This window comes from Callithrix jacchus, chromosome 16 (genome assembly GCF_049354715.1).
Source record: "Callithrix jacchus isolate 240 chromosome 16, calJac240_pri, whole genome shotgun sequence".
Lineage (NCBI taxonomy): Eukaryota > Metazoa > Chordata > Mammalia > Primates > Cebidae > Callithrix > Callithrix jacchus.
The window spans coordinates 64,666,443-64,680,550 of record NC_133517.1 but is presented as its reverse complement, the minus strand read 5'-3'; the positions used below and the strand labels follow the sequence as shown (position 1 = coordinate 64,680,550).

At 39.9% G+C, this 14,108-nt stretch overlaps 1 protein-coding gene across 2 annotated transcripts in view; it reads right to left on the bottom strand.

Moving 5' to 3' along the window:
* Window positions 1-466: 466 nt before the first annotated feature.
* The window catches only part of TMEM71 (transmembrane protein 71), a 48,146-nt gene continuing 34,504 nt past the window's right edge, over window positions 467-14,108 (bottom strand). For both annotated transcript variants that reach the window (XM_035277364.3, XM_008983247.5), the window contains 2 exons: window positions 5,152-5,213; window positions 467-1,515 (listed from right to left, as the gene is read on the bottom strand). In XM_035277364.3, coding sequence (XP_035133255.1) covers window positions 1,388-1,515; window positions 5,152-5,213 — 190 coding nt within the window. In that variant the 3' untranslated portion in view covers window positions 467-1,387. The remainder of the gene's footprint in view (window positions 1,516-5,151; window positions 5,214-14,108) is intronic.

Sequence of the window (14,108 nt, the reverse complement as noted above, 5' to 3'; positions counted from 1 at the left end):
GGGCTTTGCAGATGTTATTAAGTCAATGATTTTATCTTGAATTATCAGAGTGGATTCTAAATGTAGTCCCAAGTGTCCCTTAAAGAGGGAGGCAGGTGAGATTTTACTGCAGAAGAGGAGAAGGTGATGAAATGATGCAAGTAAGAAATCAGAGCTGCGTGCTTTGAAGGTAGAGGACGGGGCAACAAGCCAAGGAATACAGGCAGACACCAGAAGCTAAAAAAGACAAGGAAATAGGTATTTCCCTAAAGCTTCCAGAGAGAAAACAACTCTACTGACCTTTATTTTAGACTTCAAACTCCAGAACTGTTAAACAATAACTTTGTGTTGCTATAAGCCACTTGGTTTGTGGTAATTTGTTAAGGTAACAAAAGGGAAATAATACAGTCTTCTATTAATGATGTTACTCCATGATTTCTCAAAAAATTCATGTAGATATACACACACATACACACACACATACAAATTTCCTGATGACTCCATTTATTTATTAGTTTATTTTTTAACCAAAAGTGCACTAAATGCAAATTTTACACAAAGTTATATTTTGGCATTACCATTTCAAGCACAGGCAATTTTCTGCATGTAAGAGTTTTTACTCAGAGAATATCACATAGGACAAATTGATAGTTTGAATTGCAGGCCGTATTTGCTTTGTGAACATGCACCAAGTGTGGAGGGTAGAAAGGGAATATCTTCCACAGCCCCTGAGTCAAGGCTCAAGCATGCAACTGCACCATTTTCATGCATTTCAAAGCACTCTGGTGTTTTGCCTTTATTTTGCCCTTAAGGCATTTTTCTGTGGTATGTCTTTAAGTGCAATTTAAGTGAAAGATAATTATGAGCCCCAAGAAGATTAAAAACTCAGTTTAGAAAGTGGTTCAAAAGAATATAACATTCCAAAAATGCTTATTTCCTGTCCATTTTCCTATCAACCACCAGCTACTGTTGCCACCTAATATCAAGTCACTCCGTTGGGGTGAATGACACACTTTTGCAGCATTATGTTTTATGTACAAATTGCATTTATTGTTATAAGTTGTCAAGTTGGTATTAATTAGACAAATTTGCTTTCATTATTCTATTAAGCAATTCAGCGAGGGATAAGTGCATGTGGCAGGCCCAGGAATCTGCAGTTACAAGCTCCTCACAGAATTTCCTAATGAAAATTAATGCTCGAGAAGCACTGCCTTAGAGAATCACAGGGGAACATTTATTACAGGTGGTCTGCTCTCCATCACAGTCCTCAGTCCTTTCCCTTTCAATTGCTGGTGTTCGCAAAGGAAAGGCAAATTAATATTATTTTCATGAGCGTATTATAATTTTGATGGAAAAACTGAGATCATTTTAAAATCACATAGTCATATTAAAATGGCTTTTTTCTCAATTATTCGCTTACTCCCCTCCAGTAAAACACCTGATTCCAAGTGGACTGCAAGTTGGACAATTTGCAGATATCCAGATGGAGGACATTCATCGAAGGCATTCCTAAATGACTGTCAAATTTTGATAAACCTAGATTGGAGAAAGAAGAAAATAAATGCATAATTCATCCACATACACAGGAAGTGCAGTATCTAATCACTGCATACCCATGTGCACATATATATGCACATACCCACACCCATACCCACAACCGGCCTGAATAATCACAACTAGGAAGAGTGGAGCCTCAACTATGGGTACTTTTTGTTTTTGCTTTTAACCTAGCAGTTCTTAGCTCTCTCCTTTTTGCCTGAAAGGGTATAAAGGTTTCGACCCCTTAGCCCAGCATGGTACTTCGTTAACTAACATTTCCTATGTTTTTCTCTTCCCACTTGCCCTTATGACATTTTTCAGTATTATATCTGTACTTTAATTGCACTTTAAGTGAAAGGGAATCATGAGCCTCTAGTAGATTAAAAACTTGGTAAAGAAAATGGCTCTCTTCTGCCCAGTAGAACAGCCTGTAGAGTAACAGGTGGATTTTCCCCATATTTTTATTCCCTAAAGTTTATTCATTCATTCATTAAGTATATGAACATACATTTCTTCATCTAAGAGAGAACAGATGTTACCCACTTTGTTGCTATGAAATCATAAGTGTGCAAAACTGTAAGTGTACTGCCGATGCTAACATATCATTACTAACATAAGATACCTGTGCTGATCCTTATTTGCAAGGGGCAGTCAGGCCAATGGTGAACAAGATAGATAGCCCCTGTCCTCACAGACTTTAAATTGAGTGAGGAGAGCAGTGGACTAAGAATTTCATTATGTTATGAAAAGGGATACGATCTGAGAAGCGTGAGGTGCTAAAGAGGTGCCGAGTCTAATCTAACTTGCACAGTGCAGGACGGGTGTGTGTGCTGGGGGGAGGGTGCTGCATTAATATTTGCTGAACTGAATTCAGTGCTTACTCTCCATTTCCTTCGATCCTCATCATTGATTGTTAGAGGAGACATATGAGTCATTCTTGACTCTTGGTATTAATAACTATGTCTTTGGTTTATTAGTTTCTCGGTATGTTTATATAAAAGGGAGAGGGTTGCAAAGTCTTTAATATACACGCAGAGCTCTTGGCTTTCAAGGAAGTACTTCAAGAAATGATGCAGCAAATACACTCAATTTAATGATTATTTATGGAGTACATACGACTTTCAAGGCTTTAGTGGTAGATACAAAAATGAAGTCAATCGTCCTTGGTTTCACAGGTCTTAAATGCAAATGTGTGTGTATATGAGGCTAGTAGGCAGGAAACAGGGAAAAATGGAAGGGGAACAAGAGAAGAACAGGTAAAAGCACATACACAAATAATCAAAGAAGGAAGCTTATTCCACAAGTGAGTCAGAAGATAAGAGCGTTTGCTCATGATACAAATATTGGCCTGAGGTAATCTCTTTTAGGAGAGAACAATCAGCTCAGAACAATGGGAAGTTCGGAGAAAACAGCAGGTGACAAAACCCCTGCATTTGGATATTGGCTCTTCCCAGAGGGACCCCTGAACATACTCTGCACTCCTCCTAGTCTGGGAACCGACCTCCTTGTGCTCCCCTGGCTCCTCTACCATATTAAAAAGTGATTCCTCCTTGCCCTTTACATGCTCTTTACTCTAACCAGACGATGAAATCTTGAGGCCAGCCACATACCGGAGCATTGCCACCCTGGCACCTAGTGACTGTGTCTAACCCATGGTAGACACTCCATTAACAGCAGTTGAGCTGAACTGGGCACCCCATACAGTATAGAACACACCATAAATTCTCAATAACGATTTGGTAACTTAGGTGGTGCCACTTTAGTAATCAAGGAGTAAAGGTTTTAGAAATCACCTTTTCCAGATTCTTGTAGTTAATGTGCAAACAATTACCTGGAGAAGTGGTTACAAATGAAGACACCCTCTGAAACTTTGATTCAGAATTGTTGCAATCAGGATCCGGAAATCTGCTTTTTAAACAAGCTTCCCAGTTAATTCCAGAGCCCATTTTGAGAAACCCAGCTCTCCTTACAGAGCTTTCTAGCAAAACTATGCTTGTCTTTCTGATTTATTGCACAGGTTCATCTTAAAACCCAGGGAGAAGGAATTTATATAATTCACATTGATGAATCATAGTAATGTTTTCATTTGTGAAAGTTGAGCAACAAAATTGCTGTTTGGGTGAAAATCAGACATGATTAGTTAGTCCACTCCTGACTAATTGTTATCTCAGCCCATGAATCTGAGCACACATGCAAACCTGTAGTAATGTCATGTACGATACATTTCTATGCCTCTGTACAGCCAGAGAGAGCAACCTGTACCTAGAGAAAGGGAGGTGAGTATCTCAGGATTGTTTTAAACAAATGTCATTCATTTCTTTTTCTTTGTCTTTTTAAGACAATTTTTTTCTCTGTAGCCCAGGCTGAAGCACAGAGGCATGGACACAATCACGGCTCACTGCAGCCTTGACCTCCCAGGCTCAAGCAATCCCTCCACCTTAGTCTCCCCAGTAGCTGGGACTACAGGTGTGCATCACCACACCCAGCTAATTTTATTTATCTTTTGCAGGTCTCGGTATGTTACTCAGGCTGGTCTTAAACTCCTGGACTCAAGGAATTCTCCCGCCTCAGCTTCCCAAAGTGCTGAGATCAGAGGTGTGAGCCACCATGTCCAGCTTTATCATTAATTTCAAGGGTTAAATTGTAAGGGTTTCTTGAGTTATCCAAAGATTCAATTTTCTAAATATCAGGTTGAACAAAACTTAGTTATATGTGCATCCCCAGAAACCTGAAATACCTAGAAATTATGGGAAGCATCACTGAAAATGTCAGTGAATCAATATTGGCTAGACTCCTAAACAAAATAAATTTTCACTAAACCCCATTGTGATTTCAGAATGAACACAGATTTTGTAAGAGTGCCATAGTGAATTAAAGACCTCGGTCTCCCAACCATGGGAGTTTGCCTCTGGTAGCCATATTGAAATGAAGGTAATTAACACAGTTCATCTTGCAATAGGATAGTGCTTTCAGACTGTTTGAAATTCTATGAGCTTCCCACCCAGACCCCAGGAACGCTTTGAAATACGCTGAACCATGGCAGTTAACACACAAGGGGGTCATTAAATGAATAAGAGAAGGCAGAGAAATCACAGTTTGTAACTGAAATCATTCCATGGGCAGTTTGCCAGCTATTTGGGAAAGTCTAAGGCAAAGGTTTCTTCATATGGGGCATTTTATAAAGTGTAGTGCTATGACTCTACGAAATCACTTTTAAAATTATTTTAAAGGACATTGCCTTTCAAATTATTTTCTAAATCCTGCTGCTTAAGAATTATTTTGATGTAAAAATTTAAGAGGCAGATGATAATACTATTAAATTTTATTAGTAACAGAAAGTCATCTTCAGGACAAATGACCAGGACATTTCCTATATGCAGTCATTGTCTTCTGTTACACAGTGGAAATCATTCTCAGATATCAGACTATGGTCACTTTTATCCAGACAATAATGATTACACAGGCAACACTTATGGAGCACAGACAGGGGTTTTGAAATAGCTGTCAAGGCTGAGAAACAGTGATTTCATATCTTGAGTGAGAAGGAGGAAATATTTAAAAGTCATTTTAAAATGACCAAGATTGGAATAAAATACAGGCATCATCACAATAACCTGAGAAACAGTTACTTACAAGCTATAGTTACCATCAGCGAGTATGTGAAGGCACTGGCCAAGATTTCTCCCATAAACCATCTGAAACAACAAGATTGCTCCGATTTAGCATACTGATCAGGCATTTCCAACCTAATTCCAATGTGATGTTTTTTAGATTTACTATAAACACATGATTTCAAGGTTTACTATAAAACTACAGTTATAAAGAGAGTGTGGTATTGGCAAATGGACAGACATACAGATCAATGAAAGACAGTAGACAGCCCAGAAGTAGACTCATACAGATAGAGCAAACTGATTTGAATTGAGGGGCAGAAACAATTCAAAGGAAAACGTTCAGTCTTTTCAGTCAATGGTGTTGAAACAATTGGATATTTATATGCAGAAAAATGAACTTCGACATATATAACACACCTTACACAAAACTTAACTCAAAATGGGTCATAGACCAAAACTGTAAACTATAAAAGTGTAAAATGTCTAGAAGAAAACACAGGGGAATATTGATATGACCTTGCATTTGGCAATGAGTCTTAAAATACAATACAAAATGCACAATCCATGAAGGAAAAGAAATGAATAATTGGACTTTATCAAAATGTAAAACTTTTGCACTGTGAAAGACACTGCTAAGAGAATGAAAAGACAAGGTACAGTCTGTGAGAAAATATTTGCAAATGGCATAAATACAAAATGCACAATCCATGAAGGAAAAGAAATGAATAATTGTACTTTATCAAAATGTAAAACTTTTGCACTGTGAAAGACACTGCTAAGAGAATGAAAAGACAAGGTACAGTCTGTGAGAAAATATTTGCAAATGGCATATCTGATCAAGGACTTTTCTATCCATAATATATAAAGAACTCTTAAAATTCAATAATAATAAGCAGCCCACTTGAAAAAATGAGTAAAAGATCTGAACAGACACTTCACCAAAGAGCATATGCAAATGACAAATAAGTACAAGAACAGATGTTCAACATCATTCATTATCAGAATAATGCAAATTAAAACAGTCAGATACCACTGCATACCTAGTAGAATGGCTAAAACCCAAACAACTTACAAACGAAATGCTAGGGAAGATGCAGAGCAACAGAAACTCTCATTCATTGCTGTTAAGAATGAAAATGGTGTAAACACTTAGAAGATAGTCTGGCCCTTGCTTACAGAGTTAAACATTGACTTACCATGTAACCCAACAGTTGCACCCCTTGATATTAATTCAACTGTGTTGAACTCTGTGTCTGTGCAAAAATCTCTGCATGTGATTCTTTGTAAAGGTTTTATTCAAAATTATCAAAAACTGGAAGAAACCAAGACACCCTTTGATAGGTGAATGTATAAACAAACTGTGGTACATTCATACAAGGGAATATGATTCAGCAACAAAGAGGAGTTCACTAATTGTAGAATGGCACATTTATTATTGCTATGGGTATCTTTTCTTAAAAGAAGTGAATAGTTTTCTATATTAATCATATACAATCAAAATATTCCATAGGATAAACAATTGTTTCTGACAAAATAAGAAATGAAGGGAAGACAGAAATGGTGGGAAACACTGAAGTCCCATAAGTGATGGCAGCAGCAGCCCATCTGGAGCAGCTGCTGCAAAGACTCCAGCTGCAGCAGGGGAGGCATGGCCAGGGTTGTGTGCTACATAGAGCCTGCAGGAGCTGGGAACAGGAGGGAGCCAGAAACAGGAGGGAGCCCAGAACAGTAGGGAGCCCAGAACCAGAGGGAGCCTGAACTGGAGGGAGCCCGGAACCGGAACTGGAAGGAAGGAAGGGAGGGAGGGAGAGAGGTAGGCCTGCCCTCCCAGGTGCTGCAGCTGCCCAGCCACGTCTTCGAACCCAGGCATCCCTGCCCTCTTGGGGCCTTGGAAGCCCCCCACCCCTGCAGGCTTGAAAGTGCCTGCTCCTGCCCCTGGCCTCTCCCTGCTCCTGTTGCCTGCTCTGATTTCCCAGGAAAGTTGTGGCTGGGCCTCCCTGCTATCACAGCCTAGCCAGATGTCTGTGCACTTCCAGTGGTACTGACAAGAAGCTGCCTTCTGCCTCAGCCCCCTCCGGACTTTGAACACCAACCAGCATGGGAGGGAGGCCGAGAGAGGGCTGAGGACAGGTTGGCCCTGCTGGCAGATCCCACTCCCACCAACAGGCTGAGTGCCATGGGTGATATGTCAATGGTGGCAGGAAACAGAGTGGATCCTGGGAAGAAAGGGGCATGTCCCTGGTAAAGCCCCACCTTTGAGCCAGGGACAGCCTGAAGCCTGGGAGCCGGGCTGCCAGTTCCCTGTGAAGGAGGCCCAGAGCGAGAACTTACAGTGCTTTTTCTGGCTCCCCTCCCCCGCTGCCATGGCTGCCCATGGACTAATCATAATCAGCACAAAGGTCCTCCCTTCTGAGCCCATAAAACCCCCCGGACTCAGACTCACAGAGAGGTTGGGACTAACAGCTAGGGAAGGAGCTACCCACTACTCTTCTCAACTTGGGATGACCTGCCTGCAGAAAGGAGCTACCCACTCTGGGTCTGCTCTCCACTGAGAGCTGGACACTCATCAGGATGACCTGCCTATGGATAGGAGTTACGCACTGCATGAGGGCTGAACTCATCAGGACTGTATGCCTGTGGAAAAGAGCTACCCATTTCACGTCTCCTGAGAGCTGTTCTGTTGCTCAATGATGTGCCTCTCTACCTTGCTCACTCTCCAGGTGCATACCTCATTCTTCCTGGATGCAGGACAAGAACTTGTTACCAGCCAAATGGCAGGACTGAAAGAGCTATAACACCAATAGAGCTGAAATATCTCCCCGCCCCACCCTGCCCAGCCAAGTGGTGGAAAACAAGGAGAGAAGAGTTGTAGCCCCTTGGGGAGTACAGACCTAGGGGCTTCCTAAGCCAGAGCTGAAACACCCTCCTTGGGGCTGTGTGGTTCCTGACATCTCCAAGCTTTTCGGTGCCACCTCATTTCCCTTGTCCAGATGCTGGTGTCCACAGCAGAAGCTGCTCCTGGTATGTTGATCCAGCCAGCCATAGGTTCACATGGAGCTGGCACCTGTGAGGTGTCCGTTAGGGTTAGGGTTAGGAGTTGCCTGCCTCACTGCAGCAGCTGGTGTGTCTGACTGTGCACAGTGACCAGACCCCACACTTGTTTGCTCACGCATCCCTCACCATTTCACACCTTGCTTGCCCTTGGCAGGCATGTGATCCAGGCTGGTGGTGAGTGGAACAAGACCAGTGGACACAAGCAACACTTGGGAAGAAGGCACCACCAGCAACAGAGGTTTCCAGCTGGCAAAGTGACACCCCACGGATCCCATGACAAAAGGACCAAAATTCAATGTGAGATCTAAGCTCATATTTCTGCTTCCTTTCCTACCTTTCTGTTTTTGGTAATAGTTACTTTTAAGCTAAAAAAATGAATGTGGTATTAATTCATGCAACAGCATGTGTAAATCTTTCTGCATCTTGCTCTATGAAAGAAGCAAGACTGAAAAGGCTTTGTTCTGTATGACTACATTAATATAACAATCTAGAGAAGCCAAATCGATACGAACAGAAAACAGATCAGTGGTTTTCAGGAGTTTGGGGAAGGAGAAGTGTTTGACTAGAGAACCATAGAGACACTTTTAAGTATGATAGAACTAGTTTGTATGATACTGTAGTGATGGATATATGGCATTGTGCAATTTGTCAAAAGCCATAAAACTTTGCAGCAAAAGAGCAAACCTTCATGCACACAAACTTAGAAATATCAATCAGAAAGTTGGGGGATTCCAGGATGGAATGCAGACAAAGTAGTCTAACTATAGTATAAATGTATAGCATAATCTCACTGAAGGGATCGGGGAAAAATAACTTTGGAAAATGGAGTTTCAGCTGGACTATAAAACAAAAGGCAGAAGGTGTAATGCAGAAGCATGGTACTCAAGTCAGGAAGATTGCTTCTCACAGTTTGTATGGGTTAATTCAGATATGTCTCTACATGTAAACTAGCATTGAACAAACTAGTAAATGGATGCCAGATGGTGGAAACCTGCTTTCTAACTGTAGGAGCATGAGGTTACAGGGAGGCATGGTGAGGAGAAGGCTAGAATGAAGCATGTGGTATTGGGTTAGAGTTAGATATAACAATATGAATGATATTTTGCTTAAAATATATGCACAAATGGTTACAAAAATAATTGTTGATATGTAGGTATATATGAGTCAGTATACATACACATAATTTTTATTCCATCTACTGACTGGCTATAGAAGCAATAACATCCCAGTAGCTCTGAGCACACCCAGCACCTAGATCTTGGTTTCTAGTGTTCTATAATAAAAAGAATAAGGGGTTCTTAGAAAAAAGGCTGAGGGCTGGGGCAGGAAAAACACAAATTGAGCGTGAATTATCTGGTAGTAACAGAAGCAAGACAGTGTTCAAGAAAAAAAGATTAAGAGCATGTGAAAAGGATGCAGAAACCAATCTGAAAGAGCTCTCAATGGCAAAAGTCAGAACAACTTGCAGAAGAAAGAGAAAAACATTGTATAATGTTATAACCCAGAGTATAAAATAAAAATGTGTGAGTACCTACTGATATACATTAATGTTTAAATAAATAAGTGAAAAGGGGGAGGCTAAAACGAAGAGGATGATTAAGGAAGTCTAGTGTCACAATGGGAATAGGTGCTCCCCAGTCGATATAAGAAGAAAGCCATTTTATCTGCAGGAAGAGTGCTCACAAAGGCAGGGGTTGTGAAATGACTTGGTGTTTAACAGGTTAGAATTAACAGGGTGGGGAAAAGGATAGTGCAGTGGGTCTGACATTGCTGGACCTGGGAGAATAAATAGATAGGAGGTGGGAGGATGGAAGAAGCAGATCTGAAGCTCATTAAGTAGCTGGACTTAAAGCTGTTGGCTAATTGAGTCTTATAAAGATGGCAGGGGAGGGAAACTGGCGGGAGAAAAATTAGTTAGGAGGCTACTTGTAAAGGCTCAATATATATCTGAATCAGAGTCATGGCAGTGAAGAGATGGAGGTCTAGAGGACCCACACCTTATATTCCATAGCATATTCTGTCTGTAAAAAAGCTATTCAGACAAGTCAGACCTAATACCCTCTTTTAAAAACAAGCATTTCATTTAATAACAGTAATGCCTCTTCTTGTCCTGAAGTAAAGTTCTTAAGAAATATAACCCATCTACATAAGTAATCTAGAGATGATTTAAACTATATGGGAGGATATACATAGGGTATATGCAAATACTGCCTCCTTGGGTATTGAGGGACAACTGTATTCAATGCTTGCACTTCCCCGTTATTATTGATAATTTTTATCGCGAAAGTCCTCCTCATTGGTAATTATTTTAAATCTCTCTCTCTCTCTCCCTCTCTCTCTCCCTCTCTCTCTCTCTCTCCCCCGCCCCTCTCTCTCTCTCTCTCCCTCTCTCTCCCTCTCTCTCTCTCTCTCTCTCTCTCTCCCCCCCCTCTCTCTCGCCCACCTCATCTCTAACTTTATTACGACATCTATCTCTATTGCACTTCATAACTACATATTGTTCTGCAGTGTGGACACATGTTGTTTATTCAGTCCTCTATTTATGGACATTTGGGTTGTTTCTATTTTTTGCTATTGCCAAAATGATGTGCAAGGGACCCCAAATGCTAAAACAATCCTGAGAAAGAAAAACAAAGTTGGAAGACTCATGCTTTTCCACTTCAAAACGCTACATGCAAAAGAATGAAGTTGAACCTCTACTTTATGCCATATACAAATACATATAAGGAAGTCTAGTGTCACAATGGGAATAGGTGCTCCCCAGTCGATATAAGGAGAAAGCTATTTTATCTGCAGGAAGAGTGCTCACAAAGGCACTCAAAATGAATTAAAAGCTAAATGTAGGTGCTAAAACCATAAAACACAACAAAAGGTAGGTGGGAAACTTCATGACATTGGATTTGGCAATGATTTATTGGATCATTGACACCAAAAGCACAGACGATAAAAAAAGAGAAGAACAGAAATTGGACTACATCAAAATGTAAAACTTCTGCACATTGAAGAACACATTGGACAGGGTGAAAAGGCAATCCACAGAATAGGAAAAATATTTGCAAATCACATATCTGAGAAGGGGTTAGTATGCAGAATATATAAAGAATATTTTAACTTAACTGTAAGAAAATCTGGTTTAAAAAATGTCAGAGTACTTGAACAGACATTTCTATAAAAAAAGATATACAAATATCCAATAAGCTCGTGGAAAGATGATCAACATTATTAGCCACCAGGGAAATGCAAATCAAAACGACAATGACCACCAGGATGACTCTAGTCAAAAAGACAGACAATAATAAATGTTAAGAATGAGGAAAATTTTGATTCCTCATAAATTGCTGGTGGGAGTGTAAGATGGTGCAATCCTATTGAAAAACATTTTAGCAGTGTCTAAAAATATTAAACATAGACTTACTATATGACCAGAATCTTCATACCTAGATATTTAGCCAAGAAAAATGAAAATGTATGACCATACAAAACTCGTACTTAAGTGTTCATAGCAACATTATTCATAATGTCCAAACAGTGGGAAAAACTCAAATGCCCATCGACTTGATGAATGGATAAACAAAATGTGGTATATCTATACAATGGAATGTTAGTCGTCCATAAAAAAGAATGAAGTACTGATACATGCTATAACATGAATGAACTTTGAAAACATTATGCTAAGTGAGAGAAACCAGACACAGAAATGTACATATTGTATAACTCTATAGGAAATGTCCAGAATAGGCCAGGCGTGGTGGCTCAAGCCTGTAATCCCAGCACTTTGGGAGGCCGAAGTGGGTGGATCACCAGGTCAAGAGATCGAGACCATCCTGGTCAACATGGTGAAACCCTGTCTCTACTAAAAATACAAAAAAAAATTAGCTGGGCATGGTGGTGCGTGCCTGTAATCCCAGCTCCTCAGGAGGCTGAGGCAGGAGAATTGTCTGAACCCAGGAGGCGGAGGTTGCAGTGAGCCGAGATTGAGCCATTGCACTCCAGCCTGGGTAACAAGAGCGAAACTCCATCTCAAAAAAAAAAAAAAAAAAAAGAAAGAAAATGTCCAGAATAGACAAATTCATATAGACAGAAAGTAGATTAGTGGTTTCCAAGTGGTGGGGGAGGAAGGAATGGAGAGTACCTGATAATGGGTACAGGGTTTCTTTCTCAGTGATGAAATTATAGTGGTGATGGTTGCACAATTTTGTGAATATGCTAAAAACTACTAAAAGTACACTGAAAGATAATTTTTAAAAACTGTTTAAAATGCAGTGAATAGCATGTTACATATGTCATTTCACACATGTGCTAGTGTATGTGAACAATAAATTATTAGAAAAGGTATGGCCAGGTCAAAGGAGACATGAAACTTTAAACCTGGTTGACATTATTGAACCTCCCTACTCAGGGATTTTAAGAATAAATTGTGGCCGGGCACGGTGGCTCAAACCTGTAATCCCAGCACTTTGGGAGGCTGAGGCGGATGGATCATGAGGTCAAGAGATCAAGACCATCCTGGTCAACATGGTGAAACCCCATCTCTACTAAAAATACAAAAAATTAGCTGCGCATGGTGGCGCGTGCCTGTAATCCCAGCTACTCAGGAGGCTGAGGCAGGAGAATTGCCTGAACCCGGGAGGCAGAGGTTGCGGTGAGCCGAGATCATGCCATTGCACTCCAGCCTGGGTAACAAGAGCAAAACTCCATCTCAAAAAAAAAAAAAAAAGAATAAATTGTTGGTCAAGTGCTGTGAATTACGCCTGTAATCCCAACACTTTGGGAGGCTGAAGTGGGCAGATCATGAGGTCAGTTCGAGACCAGCCTGGACAACAAGGTAAAATCCCATCTCTACTAAAAATACAAAAATTAGCTGGGTGTGGTGGTGGACACCTGTAATCCCAGCTACTTGGTTGCTGAGGGGGTATAATCATTTGAACCCAGGAGGCGGAGTTTACAGTGAGCCAAGATTGCATCATTGCACTCCAATCTGAGTGACAGGTCAAGACTCCACCTCAAAAAAAACAAGAATAAATCGTTAAAAATTTCACAGCAATGATGAAGCATGTCTTTTTAATTCACAACTTTGCCAAAAAAGTGTGACTGAGCATTTGAAGTTTTGCCAATATGATGGGTGATGATGTCACTAGGTAGATTTGCTTCAAAAAAGAATAATATTTTTATTGTTTTTATTTTCAAAATGTGAATAATTTGAAAGAGATTACAAATATATACAAAAAGAAAAAATAACAGAAAAATCCCATAATACAGAAGTTATTAACAAAATCTGGTGAATATCCTTTTGGAAATCTCTTTATATGCATTTTGAAACTATTATTCTAAAATAAGCTCTAACATACATACAGCAAAACCTATAAAGTGTACAACTTGATTTTGATTTTTTTATATAAACACCTGTCATTGCTACCCATATTAAGATATAGAATATTTCCGCACCCTATAAGGTTCCTTGGTTGTTCCTTTCACTTTATATCCTTGGAATTAATCAGTATTCTTACATCTTAATCATTGATTTGTCTTGTCTTTTTCTGAATTTTATATATATGTAGGTTGAGCATCTCTAAATAAAAAAAAACTTGAAATGCCTCCAAGTTTGAAACTTTTTGAATGCCTACATGATGCCACATGTGGAAACCTCCGCACCTGACTTCATGCCACAGGTACACAAGATTATTTAAAATTGTGTAAAATTACCTGTAGGCTATGTGTATATATAGAAACATAAATGAATTTTGTTTAGATTTGAGTCTCATCCTCAAGATATCTCATCATGTATATGCAAATATTCCCAAATGTGAAAAAAGTCCAAAATCCAAAACACTCCGGTCCCAAGCATTTTGTATGTGGCATACTCAACCTGTATATACAAACATACCAGTGTTCATGCCTCTCATCTATCACTTACATCTCTAT